Source organism: Propithecus coquereli, unplaced genomic scaffold (assembly GCF_000956105.1).
Source record: "Propithecus coquereli isolate 6110/MARCELLA unplaced genomic scaffold, Pcoq_1.0 Scaffold7, whole genome shotgun sequence".
Taxonomy (NCBI): Eukaryota; Metazoa; Chordata; class Mammalia; order Primates; family Indriidae; genus Propithecus; species Propithecus coquereli.
The window spans coordinates 5396294-5415651 of record NW_012153062.1 but is presented as its reverse complement, the minus strand read 5'-3'; the positions used below and the strand labels follow the sequence as shown (position 1 = coordinate 5415651).

The 19358-nt window shown below is 47.1% G+C and overlaps 1 protein-coding gene across 1 annotated transcript in view; it reads right to left on the bottom strand.

Moving 5' to 3' along the window:
* ABCA4 (ATP-binding cassette, sub-family A (ABC1), member 4) overlaps positions 1–19358 on the bottom strand; it is a 133852-nt gene that overhangs the window by 47967 nt on the left and 66527 nt on the right. The window contains exons 17-26 of the mRNA XM_012661013.1: positions 17356–17421; positions 14727–14816; positions 12828–13002; positions 10871–11002; positions 9772–9911; positions 9193–9330; positions 7980–8173; positions 6798–6882; positions 3628–3833; positions 3219–3267 (exon numbers count right to left, since the gene is read on the bottom strand). Of these exons, the coding sequence (XP_012516467.1) occupies positions 3219–3267; positions 3628–3833; positions 6798–6882; positions 7980–8173; positions 9193–9330; positions 9772–9911; positions 10871–11002; positions 12828–13002; positions 14727–14816; positions 17356–17421 (1275 nt within the window). The remainder of the gene's footprint in view (positions 1–3218; positions 3268–3627; positions 3834–6797; positions 6883–7979; positions 8174–9192; positions 9331–9771; positions 9912–10870; positions 11003–12827; positions 13003–14726; positions 14817–17355; positions 17422–19358) is intronic.

Sequence of the window (19358 nt, the reverse complement as noted above, 5' to 3'; positions counted from 1 at the left end):
TGGATTCCCCTTCATTTAAGTCAGCAACAAAATACCAGTCCTGATAGGTTGATAATCTTTGTAAAAATCTATTTTTCCATATAATTATCTATAGATAGAGTCACCAGAAATCACATAAAAATTCTCTGTTAGCGTTCACGAGAACAACGTAGCTCTAAACACATTGTCACTGAGAGAGGTCTGAAATATGTAACCCAGGAGAAAAGCACTAAGGTGCAGAACATACATGTAATAAGGTCACATTTATGTTAGAAAGTTCACATATCACACACAAAGAATGCCCACCACTGTGGACAGAGGTCGCCCCTGGCAGGGCAGAGTTGGACAGGGAAGGGGATGAAGTAGGACGGGAGACTGCAGCCTTTTGTGTATTATTGGTTGAACTTTTAAACAAGATATCTTCCCTTATTACCTGTGTACTTAAAGAAATTAATAATCAGAGCCAGCTTGGTTCTTTCTGAATTCTTAGAGGACACTGAAAAGCGGCAGAGACTAATGAATCAGAAATTAGGGGGCTGGGGTTTGAATCCTGATTCTTACAAGATGCATCAACCTGTCTGAGTCTGAGCTTTCTCAACTGTAAAGTGAAAATGAGAGCATTTCACAGAATTGTTTTGAAGATGAAACGAGATAACACAGGGGAACATGCCATATAAACCACTGCGAGTTGTCAGTTGTGCTGAAGCCATAGTTTGCAGAACAGCTCGTGGTGGACAGGAGAGGCTAGGGGACCACAGCTGCTTTCTTAACCCTCCTCAAGTCCCAAGACTAGGGCAGCTATAAATGGAGTTGGGTCAGCTCCTCTCCCTTTCAACTAACATTCATGCACACCTACGATGTGCCAGGTGTGGGAAGCAGAGGCTCTGGTGACAGGTAGCTCCAGCTCCTGTTCTCAGAGGGCTGAAGTCCTAAAGATTCACTGACTGCTTGGTGCCAGAGTCCCAGTTCTCCAGCCTTCTTTTCCTGATCTGCTGTGGCCAGCCCTCCCTCTGCTGGGATCCCTGCCGCCTCTCCTTTTTGCAGGCTGACTTCATCTCAAACTTCCGGGCTCTGCTCTCTGACGGCCCCATCCAAATGGAGCCCACTGACCCGGCCAGAGCCGAGGGCCCCAGGCCACTTCAGCATCACCAGTCTGGCCCTGGCTTTCTGTGGCTGTCTAGTGGTCACTGGCTGTGAGCCACCCCTTCAGAAGTGGCACTGACCCCTCTTGGTGCCTTGCAATGTGTGACCCCAATGGACAGCTACAGGTTCCTTCAAACTTTGGAGACAAGATCAGAAAATGTCATCCTCTAAAACTGAGCTAACTCAAAAATGTATTTAGCCATCTGAAAAGCGGGAGTTAGTAAGAATATGGAATCGAGGATCCTAGATTTGAGAGCTAAACCAGAGAGTAAGACCGGGAAGCCTGTGTGGCTTTAAGCAAGTCATCCAACCTCTGTGAGCTCAGTTTCCCCAAGATGGGGCAGATCCCTGCCCTGCCTGCCTCATGAGATTACGGTGACAATCAAATAAGACAATGGATGTTAAGTGCTTTGTAAAGTGTAAAGGGCTACACAAGTTTGAGGGAAGAGATGGTTTGCAAATGTGGAGATTAGAGTGTCGCTAAGTCTTAATCAGGGATCATGTACTGTGTTCTGACTTGGCATGCATCAACTCATTTAATTCTCTCAGCAACTCTAAAGGTAGATGCTATTATTATCACCATTTTGCAGATGGGGAAACTGAGGTATAAAGAGGCTAAGTACTTACCTAAAGCCACTCAGTTAGCAAATTGTGAAGCTAAGGCTTGATGTTTGGTCTGCCTCACTCCAGAGCTTACACTCTTAACCTCTACCCTTGACTGTCCCTTGGGAACATGCTATTCTCTGTCCATGCTGCCCAGTCTTCTGATGTGTAATGTATTCTCCCGAGAGGACCTAATTATTAAGAAGGCATATTCTGTGCAGATAAAGGCCTAACTCTTGAATCCAGCATAATTTCTGATATAAATTAGTATATTGTCATTCCGGTCTTAGTTAATGTAAGTCTTTGGCTTTGGGTGAACTGAGAGAATTCAACTTCTGTCTCTGCAAAGCTCATAAGAAAACTTGGGCCCTGCAGTGAGCTGCTCCCACCCCTCCCGAGGACTGCTCCCCACCTCACCCCCACCTGTGTGGATAATCCCTCTTTTGGCCACCACATAATCTCCCTGGATGGGCTGGAGCTCATCTGGGCTGGTATATTTGACCAGTGGTACTCCTGGGCATAGCCGATAAACGTTTGGGATCACTTATGAAACAACGTGAAAACTAAATTATCTCAAGAGATAATACCAGAATTCGCACAGGGAGAAAACACTCTTTGCACAGGAAAATGCCAGGATATGCCACACTGGGTAGAAGGAGGCAGCCCGTGGCTTAGGTGGTGTCAGGAGCCTAAGGAGCAAAGGAGAACTGCTGCACAGCTTTGCCTGTGGCCAGAAGGGTTTCACTGCAGTGGGTGCCTCTTGTTCTATCGGCCGTGGTTTGTGCTGTGGCAGGTCACCCCTCCTGCACTTCCATCTCCCCAGCCTCCACCCTCTGTAGTCTAGCCTACTACACTCACGGATGCGTAGCTGTGGGTTTGCGTGGTTGTGGGTTTTGGTAAAAAAAAAAAAATCATGGAAGGGGCAGGTTGGTGCCTAGGCTGACACGTGTGGAAGAGAGATTCCCAGAATCCACAGGAATGTTGGTCCCCATAGTTTCACAGTCCACAGGCCACTAAATGAGGGCTCAGAATGATTTTATCTTGATCTCTAAAGGGCCAGAAGACTCTAGCAGCTGGCATCTGGGTTGTGTTTGCTGTCTTCATTATCACTAAGGACTCTGCCAGCTGCCACTCACGCAGACAGAAACAGATCAGAGGCCTGGTGGAGATGGGGGGATGGTGGAGATGAGGATAACACCGTGGCAGGAACAAGCAACTGGGGATGTAGGGTGAGAAGTTCGAGGATGAAGCTCCCACCCTGACCTCCATAAGAATCCTGATTCATCCAGAGTGTTCCCGCCCAGATCTGACTTGGTCTGTTAGTCCTTCATCATTCAAAGGCAGCAAGAATACAAAATACCTATTATTTGGGGGTCAGATACTATGGAGGAGTATTTGCCAGCATTGTTATTTTGTGACTTTTTCCTTAGCCTTTCAAGATAGATCTGGGGCAATGGGTTGGGGGTGGGGAGCCACACACTCCAGCACCATACCAGCAAACAGAGTTCCTGAGTCAGAATCCTGCGTGACCTTCAGAAAAATCTGTCAAGAAGACAAAAAGAGAGAGTTTGGTTTAGGCACTCCCAGTCTCAGAGAAATCTAAGCTGAGCTCCATTTTGTTAGGTATTGCTTCATAATGGAAAGAAAATCTATTGTGACTCTTTATGTAAGAACATTGTCTTCTATAAATACGAAAGTAAGCACATGATGACCACAATTGCGTAAAATATGTATGCATATGAACAAAGGCAGGAGGAAGTAAGCCAAAAATGAAGATAGGTGCTATGCTTGGGTGGGGAATTATGCTTTCTGCTTTTACAAATCTTTGCTCTAAGGTTAGACTTTTGCAAAGAACCGCCTCTTCTGGCACCTGACAGAAACCAACTGGAACCTCTGCTTTACCTCTTCCAGGGGAGTGTCAGAAATTCCAAAACTGCTGAGCCCCAGATCAGCCAGCGTCTCCTCCAGCTCTCTGAAAAGGCTGGCATATGCTCTCTGCTTGAAGTTCTTATTTGGGAGAAGAAAGATAAGTTCTTGACCAATGCATTCCACCAGCTTTGCCTCTGGAACGTGGTGGAGGACCACATCCATCAGCTCATTCACATCCCCTAGGACAAGAAAAAAGATGGATGCCAACTTTATTTTCCAGAACCTGGAAGATTGTGAGATTGCCCAGGTTTCCACTTTCTTCCATCTCTCATTTGAGTAACTGTTACTCAGTAGCGACTCTTTCGGAGGACTGAAACTCTGTTAAGTGTGTTTTTCGCAGGTTTGGCCCCGTGATGGCCGCTGACAGGTAGAAAGAGATGGCAGCAAGAGGGCTCCACACTAGCTAGCTGTGTACCCTTGGGGGCGCCGTTTCCTCCTTTGTTCAATCAAATGTTCTGAACATATTTCTCCTTAGGCTATGCTACATTGGGCAGGTCATACCTGAGTTTCCTCATCTGTGAAAAGGGGAAAATAATAGTACCCACTTTGTTGTTGTTTGTGAGGATGGGGTGAGTTACACACACAAAGCGCTTAGAGCGGAGCCTGGCACATGGGTGAGTGTTAGCTGCTATTGTTATCATGAACGTTATCTCAGGTAAGAAAGCTCTTCATCGTTCTTGTGGCTCTGTGTCATTCACCGCAAACTTAAGGGTTCAGTCAAAGTTGTTTTCATGTTCCTGGCCCAAGCTAGGGAGGACCTGCCCAAGACACTGATCTGGTACTGGCGCTCAAGCTGCGAGAAGTCCCTGTCCTGAAATCACACTCCCATGCCCGGCCTAACTTCTCGAAGGACTGCAACATTTCCCTTGGGATTGCACCTGCCTCCCTGAACAAAACAAAACTTGATTCTCAGCTCACAGGAAGTGCAGAAGGGGGTCACGAAGCCATGGAGAGAGGCTGGGGGAAGGGCGGGGGCGCGATGGCGTGTAACGTGGAGCATGAGCACTAACAATGGTTTACCTGCTACACTCACACGGTCAGGATTGGATTGTAGGCACGAGCATGTATTACTTACAAACTAAAAATCTAACTCAAAAAACCTGGAAGCGTGCACTTGAAGAGACAGTTCCCTCACACGCTATGGTGAGAGGCAGGCCGGAGGGAAAGGCATTCCGGACATTCAGAACGTAAGTATCTGGAAAGCAGTTCTCTTAGAGAGAGTCAGGGTCACCCGCTTGGCTCTTTTTTTATTTTTAAAAAATGACCCATATGGAGAGATTTCAGGGCTTTCAACCAAAATCCTTCTGCTTAGCTGGATCGGAAGGTTTGTTTTACGTCAAATCTGCAAATTGGACTAGATTGTCTTTAGTGGTGGGATGACTTCATGCAGAGGCTGGAGAGTTCTCTGTGGGAGGGAGCAGCTCCGCCCTGATAGCTCTCCAGGGGTCGTGCTCATTGTTCTCTTAGGAAGGAAACTGAACCCGAAGTCCCTGGATTCCCAGGAATTGTGTCTTGGACGTGTGTCTTAGGCCAGCAGGGCGTTGGGCGTCCGGCAGGGAGGTCTGCGAGTGTGTGGTGCGTGACGTGTGCGAGCGAAAGCCTTCCACGGACCTCGCCGGGGCTGGAAACGACTCTCTCTCCCTTGTTTGGGGCATAACTACCCTCTGCGCTTCCCGCCATTCGCGGCACCCCTATTCTCTACAAGGAAAACATTTATTTAGCATTAAAGTAATGTTTTTCAAAAAAAACTACCACCCAGCCATGAAGGCCTTGTTTCCAACTTTATTTTGGTGAAACAGTAATTAAACATATTAGTATTAACTTTTTTAAAATGTCCATTTCTTGACCAAGATCCCTCCGGGGAGGAATCTTCAGAGAACAGGGAGAGACCCACAGCGAGGCAGGTAGGAAAAAGACACAGAAATGTCATCCTAAAAAGACGATTTCTGTTCCTCACGGGTCTGTCAGTACACAGAGAGGTGAGAGAGTGAGTGCCGAAGCAACTCTGGGCATTTCCCCTCAAGTTTTAGTCACAGAACATGAATATTGTCTAGTTTTCTTATTCCACCAGATTTCAGTTAGTAAATTCTTCATATTTAGAAAAAAGTGTGCAGGCCGGGCGTGGTGGCTCATGCCTGTAATCCTAGCTCTCTGGGAGGCCGAGGCGGGTGGATCACTCAAGGTCAGGAGTTTGAGACCAGCCTGAGCAAGAGTGAGACCCCCCCCCCCCCCGTCTCTACTAAAAATAGAAAGAAATTATCTGGACAGCTAAAAATATATATAGAAACAATTAGGCGGGCATGGTGGTGCATGCCTGTAGTCCCAGCTACTCGGGAGGCTGAGGCAGTAGGATTGCTTGAGTCCAGGAGTTTGAGGTTGCTGTGAGCTAGGATGACGCCACGGCACTCTAGCCCGGGCAACAGAGCCAGACTCTGTCTCAAAAAAAAAAAAAAGTGTGTAAATAGAAATCTTTTTTTTTTTTGATAAGCAGAAACCTTTCTCTGCTTCATTAACCTGGGTTAGTACATAAGTTTAGCTTTGCTACTGTGTAAGAAATTGTTTCTATAGGATAGCCTTTCTACCTCATCTCCCTGGAGGTGGGGGTACCTCTGAGAGCTTAAGTGTACCCTAACTCAAGGGAGAACCACTGGAAAATTGGGAAGCTGAGGGGAGAGTCGGGAGTGTAACAGAGTGTGTGATATTACCAGACTTGCTGTCCACGCATGCTATCTCTGACTCTCTCCAAAAGTTTGCTGTAAGACCTGTGCATAACCATGGTCCCATTAGAGGGCGCCATTGCACGCATTTAGTGTGTCTCCAGACACTAAGGTCTCCTGGAGCCAGAGCAAGACCCAGGAATGGAGGCTTAATAAGGGTAAGGACGCAGAGTGAACAAAGACTGGATTTCTCATTAAAGGAAGGGGGCCCTTAGATGCATGATTTTGAAAATCCCTTAGGAATGGAGGAAGGAGGAAGAAGAGAAAGCGCTCAAAGAAAAAGATGAACAATCCATGACCTTGGGTCTAAGAAGTACACAGTGTTCTCCTTGCTCCCATTAAAAAGCATCACAACAGAACACACCCCATGATACTGGGAGATGGTCACCAGACAAGAACCGGGATATAGCCTGCCCCAGTCCTTACCGTCCAAGACTTGTTCTGGAGTTACATCATTGACACAGGCTGGACAACTGCTGGAGAGACCCTTAGACGCACAGCTGCAGGTCCCCTACAACAGACGGACAGCAATGACTGACAAGATGCACATCCCTTCACGGACAACATCTCCCTGATGCTGACTGCCGTCATGCCTGCTTTCTTCGTTTCTCACTGCCAAGTGTGGTCAACACGTGTTTTTCTTCACTGTTTAATCTATTAATTCATCTGAGCGTTTTGAGGGTGTAGCTGCTTGATTTTATCCTGGAGAGTGTGTGAGTCAGGCACACAGAGAAGCAGCACCTCAAAGGCTCCCTGTGACTTGTCATTAATTATGTGGCAGCTGCAGGTTCTGCTTGTACAAGACATTTTGCTCGTCCCTCCCTGCGCTGCACACTGGGCTATGGAAACCTGCCCAGGACAGGAAAACCCAGCAGCAGCTGGACACTTAAACTAGAGGCATAAATGATGCTGTAATATAAGAATCGTGACAATTTTGAATGTGAGCAATGCCTGTTTCCAAGGAACCCAGAGAATATTTAGAATATTTTATCTCATTTATCTTTATATCCCTAAGAAGCAGAAGCAGAGGTCATTAGTTTCATTTTCCATGTGGAGAAAAAAGAACAATGAGGAATTAAGTAATTTGCCTAGGTAGGATTACACAGTTTGTCCCGTTTGCAGCCCAGACCTAAACCTAGTTCTCTTGACATGCTGAAGTTTCTCTGCTGGTTGGTATTTTTTGGGTTCATCATTTTTAGGTCATAGTTCCCAAGGAGGCCTTTTCTTAGCTTTAATTTACCACTGGAATTCAGGTTTAATTAGGGAACATGAACGTTGGAGTGAAAAAAAGGAAGCTTAAACAACTATTCTTCTAACAGTTTAACCTTGCAGAATAGACACTTGCTTCTGTGTTGCACCAAACCACATGTGAAGTCTGGGAGACTGGTGTGTAATCTAGTGTGTAATATTTCAGGCCATTAAAACTGGTGTTTCATTTTGGGTAAAGCATTTGTAGGAGGAGAATGTGTTCAGAATGTGTTTATCGGAATCTCCTGCAAATGGTCCCAGAAACAAAGAAGCTGATTCTGATGGCTGGAGCTCAACTGGGCAGAAAGGTCCGGAGTGGGAGCCCGATGCTGCGGGCTCCTTCCCTGGGCAGACACATACCTCACAGCCTCTCCTTTGGCTCTGCATGTTTTTCATCTTGCGCACCAAGGTTAGGTAAAAGCCCGTGCCAAAACAGTTCTTCAGGAAGAGTGGGGTGCCCGAGCAGTAGAGCCTTCCCTGAGAGATGATGGCAATGCGGTCCCCGAGGAGGTCGGCCTCGTCCATGTGGTGAGTGGACATGATAATGGTTCTACCTGCAAGGGCAGGGGTTAGGGAGTCACCAGGCAGACCCTAGTTGGTAGAGGATGTACAGCAACCTCCTGGTCATATGGCTGGAAAAACTGGGAGTTAAAAAAAGGTGGGGGGGGAGGCTAATTCTGCAGCAAATCCCAGGATATTAGGATAATAATAACAACAACAACTAACATTTCATAGCATCCTACATACTGCAGAGCACTGTCACAGGCAGTATCTCTTCATCTGGTACAGGCTCTCAGACAAATCGCTGTATACGGGACTCGTTTGTTACTGTTCGTCAGCATCACTGAGTTCTGCGTGTACCTTCTCTGGATCATTAGGCTCTGCATTTATAACCTTTGTAAAGATCTGTCTCTCTCTCTCTCTAACTGGGGACGTCATTAAAAGAAAACAGGACTGAGGATTCTAGGATGGCAAGCCTTCAGGGAGGGCACGGGGAAATACTGTGTGACTAGAATAAGGGGAAGCTCTGGTTTGACCACAGGGTTGAACCACACTGCCACTTCTGTGGGTACTCAGCTCTGCCTGCTGTGTCTTCTGAATCTGAGCCCTTTGTCTGAAAGATGCTGTGACAGAGACGGACAGCCCCACTTGGGGACCCTTCCATCTGCTGCAGTCCCCTGGAGCACTGGATGCCCGGCAGATCACCCTCACCCTCCCGAGTGGTCATCTGATGGCTGCGGAGCTTCTTAAGATGTTTGTAGGTGACCTGAATCCCCCCGATTAGAGGGGAATTTCACCTTGAATCACACTCATTATTCTAGACAGAGGGCTGCAGGTTGAGAGAACTTTCTAGAATATTTTGGGAAATAGGCTACCTCATCAGTGACTCCCTGTTTATATTTGTGTAAAAATCTCAGGAGGCTTTAACTGGAACATGAGTTCACCCAAGACACTGAAAAAGCCCATCTGAGTGTAGGTTCGGCAGTTATTGTACTCGATTGCCAGGTGTGAGAGAGTGGGAACCACAGGTACAGCCTCAGGGGGAGCCCAGGCCCTGAGCAGTGGCCATTACCTGAGCGATATTTCAGGAGCAGGTCCCAGATCGAGCGTCTTGAGTAGGGGTCCACCCCAGAGGTGGGCTCATCGAGAACAACCACCTTGGCATCTCCCACAAAGGCAATGGCGACAGATAGCTTCCTCTGCATGCCACCTAGAAGCACACGGAGGACGGGGTCATGAGGCCGTGGAGGCTGGGGAGGAGGAGGGCCCTGGGCTAGTGACGTAAGCACGTATCTTAAATCCAGCAGCAGTTTGATGCTGCCTCCTTAGCTGTTTATACGGTGTTCAAAGCCCTAGTGGTGTGCAGGCTTCGTAAACACAGAAGAGGCAACTCTTGCCTCCTGGGATCAGACCATTTGAAGACTGTTTTACGTGTTAGTTCAAACATGTAAACCTCAGAACAAATAAAGCCCAGGCTGCCATAAGACAGTGTTCCACGTGGGAAATGATCCAGAGATGGGTGCTCTTAGATGCTCAGAATAACTTCACAGAAGTTTTCTAGCTCTTAGGAGCTTTCCTGTCATAAACCTCCCCGGTGCACTGGGAACAATGACTGCCCTCTGTGACCCCATCTCTTTCCAACCCCGAGCACCTGATAGGTCCTGAGCTTCTTCATTCCTCTTGTGGTGGAGGCCCGTCTCCTCTAACATGGCCTCCATCTCCAGCTGGGCCTCCTCCCACGACCTGCCCTTCAGCTGGGCATAGAACAGGATGTGTTCGGCCACGGTGAGGCTGTGGGGATGGCACAGGGAGGAAAGCAATGAGCTCAGCAGTCCACTTTCTAGCGATTTATCTTACAGAGGTAATTAAAGATGAGTGCAAAGATGTGACAATCAAGATGTTCCTCAGGGTGTTGTTTATGATACAAAAACAGAATAAACGGACCCTGCCTAAACAACGAACGAGAGAGAATGGCTTAAATAGTTCACTCATACAACGGAATAGTATGTAAATGTTAAATGTTATAGAAGATCTGTAATGACATGAAAAGATGTTCATGATATCTTAGGTCTAAAAATAGCAATCACATTTTTTTTAAATGGCAGGTTACAAAATTGTAGGTATAGTTTTATTATCCTTTTTATTTTAAAGTGTATATCTCTATCTATACATACATAGGAGAAAGTTCTGAAATATTATATACCAAGATATTAACAGTGGTTATCTCTGCGTAGTAAAATCACAGGTGACTTTTATTTTCTTCTTTTTGTTTATCTATATTTCCTCCCCTCCTCCTTCCCTCCCTCCTTCCCTTCCCTTCCTTTCACAGTGTCTATATATAGTTTCTTAGATAAGAAATAAAATATGTATTAATTAGAAAAAAAGCAACTGAAAAGCTCCCTAAAAAGTTGGTCGTTAGTGCCATGGCTTAACAGGGGGACAGGAACAATGGTTCTCTCTCTGGTCCTGAGAGGAAAGACTTCAGGGCTGAGCAAGGGGCCCAGAGCTGGGCCACTTTGTCCGAGAGGAGATAGCATCATTCTTCTGAGGGGGGACCTCAGCTCCAAGCACCAGAGGCACCGTCCCGTGTTCTGCAGGTAGCACAAAGGAACTTCAACATGGGGGAGCCAAACAAGAGTATCATTGCCTGTGCCCAGGCCTAGCACCCTGAGCTGGGCTCTGGAGAAGCGTGTCAGGGAACAGAGGTGAGGGTAGGGGACGAGGAGGGTCTCAGTTCCTGTTTTACTTACTGGTGGAACAGGATGTTGTGCTGTGGACACATGCCAAGGCTCTGCCGGATTGCATCCAGGCTGGTTTCAATGTCCTTTCCCCCAATGAGCACAGTCCCGCATGTTGGCGGCAACAGACCCGTCAGGATGGACCTGTCGAACACAGGGGTCAGCGGCCCATAGGAATGTGCCTTGGGAGAGCAGCCCCCACGCCAGGGTCAGTGAGGACAATCTCAATGATTCCTACCCATGGCTGTGAGTCAAACCCAAACCATCATCAGCTGTGGGGACCAACGGTCTCCCATACAGGGCTCAGCCCCAGTGTGTACACCCTAGCCCTGATGTGGAGGCCTGCATCAGCCCTCCTTCTCTGCCTCTGCTTATTTCCTAGTGCTCCCAGGCAAGCACCAAGGGGCCTCTGGGATCCCAGCCTCAGAACATCCCCTTGCACACAGCCTGGTGCTAGAGGGGCTCAACGCTCTGCCTGCCCGGTGAGCAGACACAGTATTGAAAAGCCAGCATCACCGTTGCAGAGCCAGAGTAAGGTTTTGATGGTGGCGAGAAGCCCAAGCGTACCCAGGCACTCAGTGTGCATTTGCTGACTGATTGATTGAAGCCAAGTGCAAGGACTGCCAACGCTATCAGCTTTGGCACCAAGACATAAGAAGCCCAATAGCAGCGTTGGCTTTTTTTGGTAAAATGGGAAATATGACTCCTACCTCCTTGGGTTACTTTGAGGATCAAATGAGTTGTTACATGTAATGCACTTAGAACAGTGCCAGCATAAAGTAAAACTCAAAACTATTATTGCTATTATTATTAAACATTGTGTTTCAGCCCCGGGGGGTGGGGGACACTGTGTTCCGGTGGTGGGTGACGTCATGCGTTTGCGATCGTGCAGCTGGGATGCTGAGCGCGCTTCAGCTCCCTGACCACATCCGTTAACAAGGACAGAAATCAGAGGGATCCGGGCGCCACACCCAGCTCCGTCCCTGAATTCTGATACAATCTCAGCCTATCTGAACTTGTCTTTAGAAGCTGAAATCTCTGTTGATCAACCACTAGAGGGAAACAGAACCAAATATAATGGCACCAGCCCCACATTCCATTCACACTGAACCGCCCTAGAGAACATTCCAGCGCAGGGTGTACACTCTGCTGTTCCTTCCTGGGGCTCTGCAAAAAGCCCAAGGACTTGAAGACTGTGTATCACATGGTTCACTGTCCCCTGAGAGTCTGCCTCAGCTGCTCCCTGGGAAAGCTTGGCGGGCCGTGTTCTCCTCTCAGCAGATGGCGCTCGGGGCCTTAGAGAAGCGTGGGGAGCCGCCTGAGCAGAGAGGTCCGCGTCATCCCTGACCGTGAACAGCCTTCAGTTGCCAGGCTGTTACCCGACACGCCCCTCTAGAGACTGCATCCTTTTCACTTTCTCCAGAAGTCCTACCAACCCTCATCGGGGGCCCCATGCTGATGTGGAAGCCTGCGTAATAATTGGTAGGAGAAGGAATGCTCCTTGAGAACAAGGAGTTCTCTGTAGACGTCATGCATGTGATGACGGTGGCCATGACTTTCTCACCACCACGGATGGTAGTAACGCTGCAACACTTGAGCACGGGGAGGGAATCCAAGGGGTTAAAAGGAGGCAATTGTGGGGCATGGCTCTTGCCCCCACGGAACCATTACTAGGCAGTGTCCTCAGGAGACTCACTTCACCTCTGAATGTCCACTTCCCGGCACACAAAATGGGCGATAGACTTACTCCACCTCCCTCTTGGGCTTCTTGTGAAGATCGAATAAAGCAACATATGTGGGTGATCTTTGGATACTGCAGTATGCTTTACAAATTCTTGGGGCCACAAATACAGAGTTCATTTTGTCACTAAAATTCGAGGGAAAGAATAGACCACAGCTAATTGGGAAAGAATAAGCCACGAAGTGACAGGATCCCATGGCCACATAGCCTCTCAGCCAGAAGACTCACAAGGTGGTGGTTTTCCCTGCGCCATTGTGACCGAGGAACGCGGTGATCTGGTTCTCGTAGAAGGTGATGTTAAGACGGTCCACGGCTGGCCGGCCATAGGGCTCAAACATCTTTACCAGGTTCTTCACACATACCCCAGGAACCAGCCCTGGAAGCTCACGTTCAAAGAAGGAGTCTTGGAGGAAAAAAATGAACATGATGCAAATACGATGTCTTAATATACACAATTCCCAAGGTTCTTTCCTTAGATAATTGTCTTCTGCCTATACCTTCACCTGCCCCCAGGGCTTCAGCTATGACCTTTGTAAGAAAGACTACAGAATAATAACGGTTATAATAATGTGGGACATTTATTTAACACTTACTATGTGCCAGGCACTGCTTCAACTGCTTTACATGAATCACCTCACTACACCCTATGGGGTAGATATTATTAAGCTCATTTCCACAGCAGAGGAAACCTAAGGCACAGAGACACCAAGTGTCCTGCCAAGGTCACACAGCTCATGAGTGGCAGGTTGAGATTTGAACCCAGAGCCCATACTTGTCATAGTGCACTTGTGGTCTACAGGGAGAGTTAGCCTGATGTCTAATCCTAGTCCCAGGCCCTTCTTTCCTGCAGTCTGCAGGGCGTTTCCTCATGCATTTCTGGGGGCAGCGCGGGCTCCTCATCTTCTTCCCCAAACATCTTCCTTAGACTCTCCCATGTCCTTTCCTGGAACCACCATTCTCCTAGTCACCTTGGCTTGCATCTTTGAGTCCACTCAGACTAAAGCTTCTTGCTTCTCAGAGCTCCAGAGTTTTCCAGTGAGCTGGGTAGGACAGTCCACTTCTCCTCATCACTGTCCCTCAACCCCCCTTTTTCCTCCCACACCCCCTCCAGTATAGACCCTCATGGTGTGGTCTCACCTCTCCCTGACCTCCAGTCTCTCCCTGCTTCAGTTCACCCTGTATGGCACAACTTAATTTGTTGTCTTGACATTGTAGCTCTAAGCATTTTCTCCCCTAGGGGGGAAAATCCCATTGCTGTGCCTCTTGGCCTGGCCTGTAACTGAGATGGAACCAGTCCCCAGTCCCTAGTCCCCTCATTTCAGCCTTGTCATTCCACCCTGGGAGGAGGGTCTTCCCAGAGGCACTGCTGACTGCAGTCTAACTCTGTGAGGAGCTGCGGGTCTGATCTCGGCCTTGTGAGACGGCACCCGGGGCGGCCGGACCCTCTCACGCAATGTCACGCGGAGTCCAGAGGCTGTGCTGCCTCTCTAAACCCAGAGCATTTTAACATCTGCAGAGGAATGTGTACACTTAGGGAATGAAAAACTTTGGGAGAAATATAGAACTGATTCAAGAGAGAAGGTAAGGGCTGCAAAAGCCAGGGAAATGACACTTGTAAACCTAGCCCACCAGTTCAGGAATTATTAGGTAACTTCCACTGTCAGGAAAGGCTTTTGATGGCTTGAATGAATGGGCTTCTACCACGAGTGTAGTGTGGTCAGTACCACTAGACTCTCTTTCCCTTGTACACAGAAGCATTTATTTTTGTCTTTCCTTATAGCTCATATCCTCTCTAAGTCCCAGTGACCCAAGTTATTGTTCTCACTAAATCCTCGGAAGTCAGCACATTTGTGCAACTCACTTGGGATTTGCCTAACAAGGGCACAAATACGCTACATACTTGGGATTTGCTTTCTCCAGGAAATATGTGCTAATGTCTGGGCTGGACCATTCATTCTGCACATGTGCAGCTGGACCCCTGGGAAGGGATCAGGTTTAACACTTGTCAACAGAGAGTCAGTGTCCTGGGCTTCATTTCGCCCTGGTCAGGAGGTGTTTTGCTCTGGCCTTTGCAGCATTCAGAGCCTTTTCCTTGCCTCTGCTACATGTTCTTTTATTGGGTTTTACCACGCATTCCTTCTGGGTGTTCTGGATCCTCCATTTCCTCTGTTATGGGTTCAGTCTTCTCCAGGGCTCTTTCTTCTCTGGTAGAACACCCTGAACAAACCAGAAGCCAGTGTCACTCTCCTGGTGAGAGCTGAGAATCAGTAAAGACAGGAACGGGTGGGGAGGAGTGGGGGGAGCGAGCGGGTTCCCTGACACAGCAGGAAGACACAGGTCCCTCAAAAGGCCAGGTCAGCAGTCCCCCGTGAGACCCGTGTCTCCGTGAGGCATAGTCCCTGACCTGCTGGGGGCTGGGAAGTACTCAAGCCTGATTGTGCAATCTTTGCTAAGTCCAGAGAGAGTTTTGTAACAGGAGCTTCACATTCAGAGAGTTTCGTCTCAACCTCGTAATGCACCAGGAGGTCCGCACAATGTCAGAAATTGTGATTTTTTTTAAAAAAATAAGAAAACCAGGATTGAATTTGAAACAGGTTAATTTTCTCAGCCCACCACTGGTACTTTTCACTCCAGTCCAAAACAGGTCAAAGTCATGGTGAGCTGAGTAGAAGACCATTCCAGGTGATGTGACAGCAGCCAGCTTAGATTACAGCATGCGAAATGGCTCACCTGAGAAATGCCGCCACGTGGGCATCCACGCTTCATGGGATTAACACCAGGGCTGTTCCTGGCGGAGTGCAGGCCTGGACTAATTGTGAAGTGTGATACAAATGCACCACACACACACACACACACACACACACACACACACACATGGACATGTTTGTAAACCTGGCATTTGGTTTAAAAGGACATCGGGACATCCTGGATGGAGAAGGGAAGCATCCAGGATGCCTCTGGGGCAGTCCAGCAGAGGACAGTGGGGGCAGGAGGGAATCACCACACCAAGCATCCAAGGGCTCTCCGCCTCAAGTGCACGTTCATGGGCAGGGAGAGTTTTCTTAATGCAGCCGCCACCTGGGGCCTCTCTGTCCACGTGCCCTCTTATAGATTTGTGGGATATTTGGTGGAACAGCAGGTAACGGGCCTGGTGTCAGGGATGTGCCACCTCCAGTTCTGTACTTCTATTTCTGCTTCCCGAAGGGGTTTGAATCTATTCCCCACAATCCCTTCGATCACTTTGCTGCTATCAAACTGCACAGATGTGTAACGACACAGCAAGGGGAAACATCCTTCTAAATTGTTCAGTTATTGGAGTGAGTTCTTCCACAGGAGATCTCTGTTTGAGTTCCAGATTTTGTCCCAAGTGACCAATGGAAACTTGGGCAAGATACTGAATGTCTCTTGGGTGGCTTTTTTTTAAATCTGTGAAGGAGGAGAGTTAGGTGAAGAAACTCAGTTCTTTTCTGATTTTAGAGAGTTTTAGGAATCTATTTCAGTCTAGCCTATGAGATGGGTAAAAAATATTTGGCTTCTGTCGGCAAAAATATGTGATTTACTTTTGAAGGAGCATGTTTGTCTCAGGCTTTTTTTGTTTTGTTTTGTTTCTTGAGAAGCCCAGTATCTGCTGGCATTGTAGAGGGTAAAAAAATTGCCCACAAGCCCTGATATTCATTGACATTAAAAACATTCCAGGGACACATTCTTGTGTTGAAAATTTCCATTTCTGATGGGATTATAACTTTATTATAGTAAAAATTTAAAAGTTTACAGACAGGCAAGATGGACAAACAAATATAATGAAAAAATACTGAGCTATCAAAGTGCTGTTTGTTTGACCTATTAAAAACAAAGCAAAAGAAAAAACCTAAGGAAACCTGCCCAAGTCTTTTAAAGGCCGTAGACTAATCCCCTAGAGAAAACAAACATCTCTCTCAGTGCTAAAAGGATAAATCCTGGCCTAGGCCCAATAATACAAAGGAAAGAACAGCTAGGTGAGCAGCAAACAGACTGGGAAGTATTTCCTTTGCTTCCAGAACCTCCCAGCTCTAGGGGAGTCCCCTGCTCAGAGCTCTGGAATGTCTCTGCTTTCCCAGACCTCACAAAAGGGGCTGTGCTTTACCCCACTTCTAGAACTTCCTCTAGGCCTCCTGATTTGTTCAGTAGGAAAGGTAAATTTTACGTAAGATGCATCGTGGGCAAATGCCTGTTTAACCTTCTTCCTCAACCGCCAGAAACAGCAACACCAGGAGAGCCTGAGAGTGTTTGCTTTGAAGGTCACAGAAGCCTCAGCTTCTGGAGGAGTCCTCATTTTGGGAAAATGAATTAATCTGCATTTTGAAAAGGTGGAGAGAAATAAAAAGGCAGGAGGAGGCAGCAGAAGACGAATATAAAGGTTCCTTCATGATTCCCTGGATCTCTGTTTTAAACTGAAAAGTTGCAAATGTCATTTGAACCCTGAAGTGGTTTGGCCTTCTTTTGATAGGGCAATTTAATCCACTGGGACAAGCTGTACAGGACACAAGGGTTTATCAATTCTCAGCCATTCACTTGGGTCCAGAAACTCATGAAAGGTGGGCTCCTAGAGGCTATAATGCTGTATTGGGGTGGCAGAGCCCCCAAGGAGGTAGCTGACTTATCAGGAATCACACCGTGATGTAAAGGGCCACCTCTGCACCCCACACATTTCCCGCACATAGCCCAAGGAGCTAGGTTCAAACATCAAGGTTTTTGTTTTAATTTTAAAATAACTCACCTTCACCACCAAGCCAGTACGACTCTTGTAGAAGGAAGTACCAAGGAAGTGGGGTTCCATAGTCCCCTAAAAATAGAGAGACAAATAAAGAGAAAAAGCCTACGTTGTCTCTTTATCCCACCTTACCACAGTCCTATAAGATCCAGAATTTACCTATCAGAGCCTCGAATTCAAACTACAGATATGTATAGTTCACAAACCATCACGTGGCTACTTGCAAGCTAATATAAAGACTTCTTCTACCAACGTGTTTTAAGCCAAAAGATCATGTTTTGGGGTGTTGTCAGTAATAGTAAGATGATGATCTTGGTTACATTAGTTTTCCAAGAAAACATTTCATTAAAGAATTAAATCATGTCCTTTTACAGGAGTTACCAGATAATAATGATGATAATCACTAACATCTGTTGAATGCTCTTTCTGTGTCAGGCATTGTTATAAGTGCTTTCCATGTGTTGAATAATTTCATCCTCAAGACAACCCTAGGAGATAGGTAATAGGAATAGTATTCTTGCAGATAAGGAAACTGAGGCACACTGAGCTTAAGCCATCTGCGCTGGTCACAGCTAATTAAATAGAAATGCAGGAATTCCAACACAGGTGATCTGGTTCTAATACCACTGTTCTTAACCCGTCCCCTCCCCTCCATTCTACTGGATTCATCTGGGTTTCAAGAAAAAGATTCCCAAATTTCTCATCCAGTTCTCTTTGCAAGTTTTGCTGCCTGCAAAATGAGGATTTTGTAACAACACTGTCTTTGCTTTTTCAATAGTTATCATGTTTCATGACCTTTGTCACCACTCGACTGCAAATTCCTCAGGGCAGGCCTGGATCTATCTTTTCCACCCCTTCATTCCAGGACCTGGCCCTGCTGTGCCTCACACACAGGTGCTGCTCAGTGACGAGTTGTTGAATAAAGGAAAGCTTTAGCTTGGCTAAAGTAAAGCTTTAGAATTATGCACAAATTTCAACTTCAGTTCAACTATTTTTCACCTATTATATCTCTTTCCCAAGGCCTAGTGAGATAGAAAAAACAGACTGAGCAAATTCAAGTGTCTTGCTCAAAGTCACCATCATGGGTTGAATTGTGTTTCCCTCCAAAAAGAGGTATTGAGGTCTGTGATATAATACAAAGTATACTTGGTCTTTGTCCCCAGTTTCTCTGCAGGGCATAGATCTCCTAAAACCCTTGGAATTTCCTGAGTGATAGGAGTGTCTTTTGGTATTCATAATGAGCCCTTTTCTCCACCACACCTGAGTTAAAGCTGATGTGACACAGGATGGGGGACTGGTCATCAGAAGGACCAAACATGTGAAGAGAGGAACTTTCAGCACCAAACCCCAACCTTCAAGGAGAGGAGAGGGGTGGAGACTGGGTTATAAAAACTCTTGACCGGCAAGATTCAGTGAGCTCTGGGCAGCTGATCACTTTGAGGTGCCAGGAGGGTGGTGTGCCCAGAGAGGGCGTGGAAGCTCCAGGCCACTGCCACCCCATACCTTGTCCTGTGCATCTCTTCCGTTTGGCTCTTCCTGACTTGTATCCTTTCATATAAAGCTGTGATTTTAAGTGGAGCACTTTGGCAAAAGTGTGGGTAGCCTGGGCACCACATTTGCAGCTGGCGCTGAAGTGGGCGCAGTCTTGTGGGAATGAACCTTGTGGAGTCTGTGCTAATTCTGGACAGCTAGTGTCAGAATTGAACTGAATTGTTGGACACCTAGTTGGTATCGGAGAATTGGCTGATGTCAGAAAAAAAAAAACCATGCATTTGATGTCAAAAATGGTTCAGGAAAAAAAAACAGAGTCCTAACCCCAGGGACCTCAGAATGTGGTGTTGTTTGGAAATAGGGTCATTGCAGATGTGGTTAATTAAGTTGAGATGAGGTCACACTGGAGTAGGGTGGGCCCCTGATCCAATGTGACTGGTGTCCTTATAAGAAGACGGCCATGTAAAACAGACAGACAGACACAGGGAGAACGCCATGTGAAGACAGAGGACTGGAGC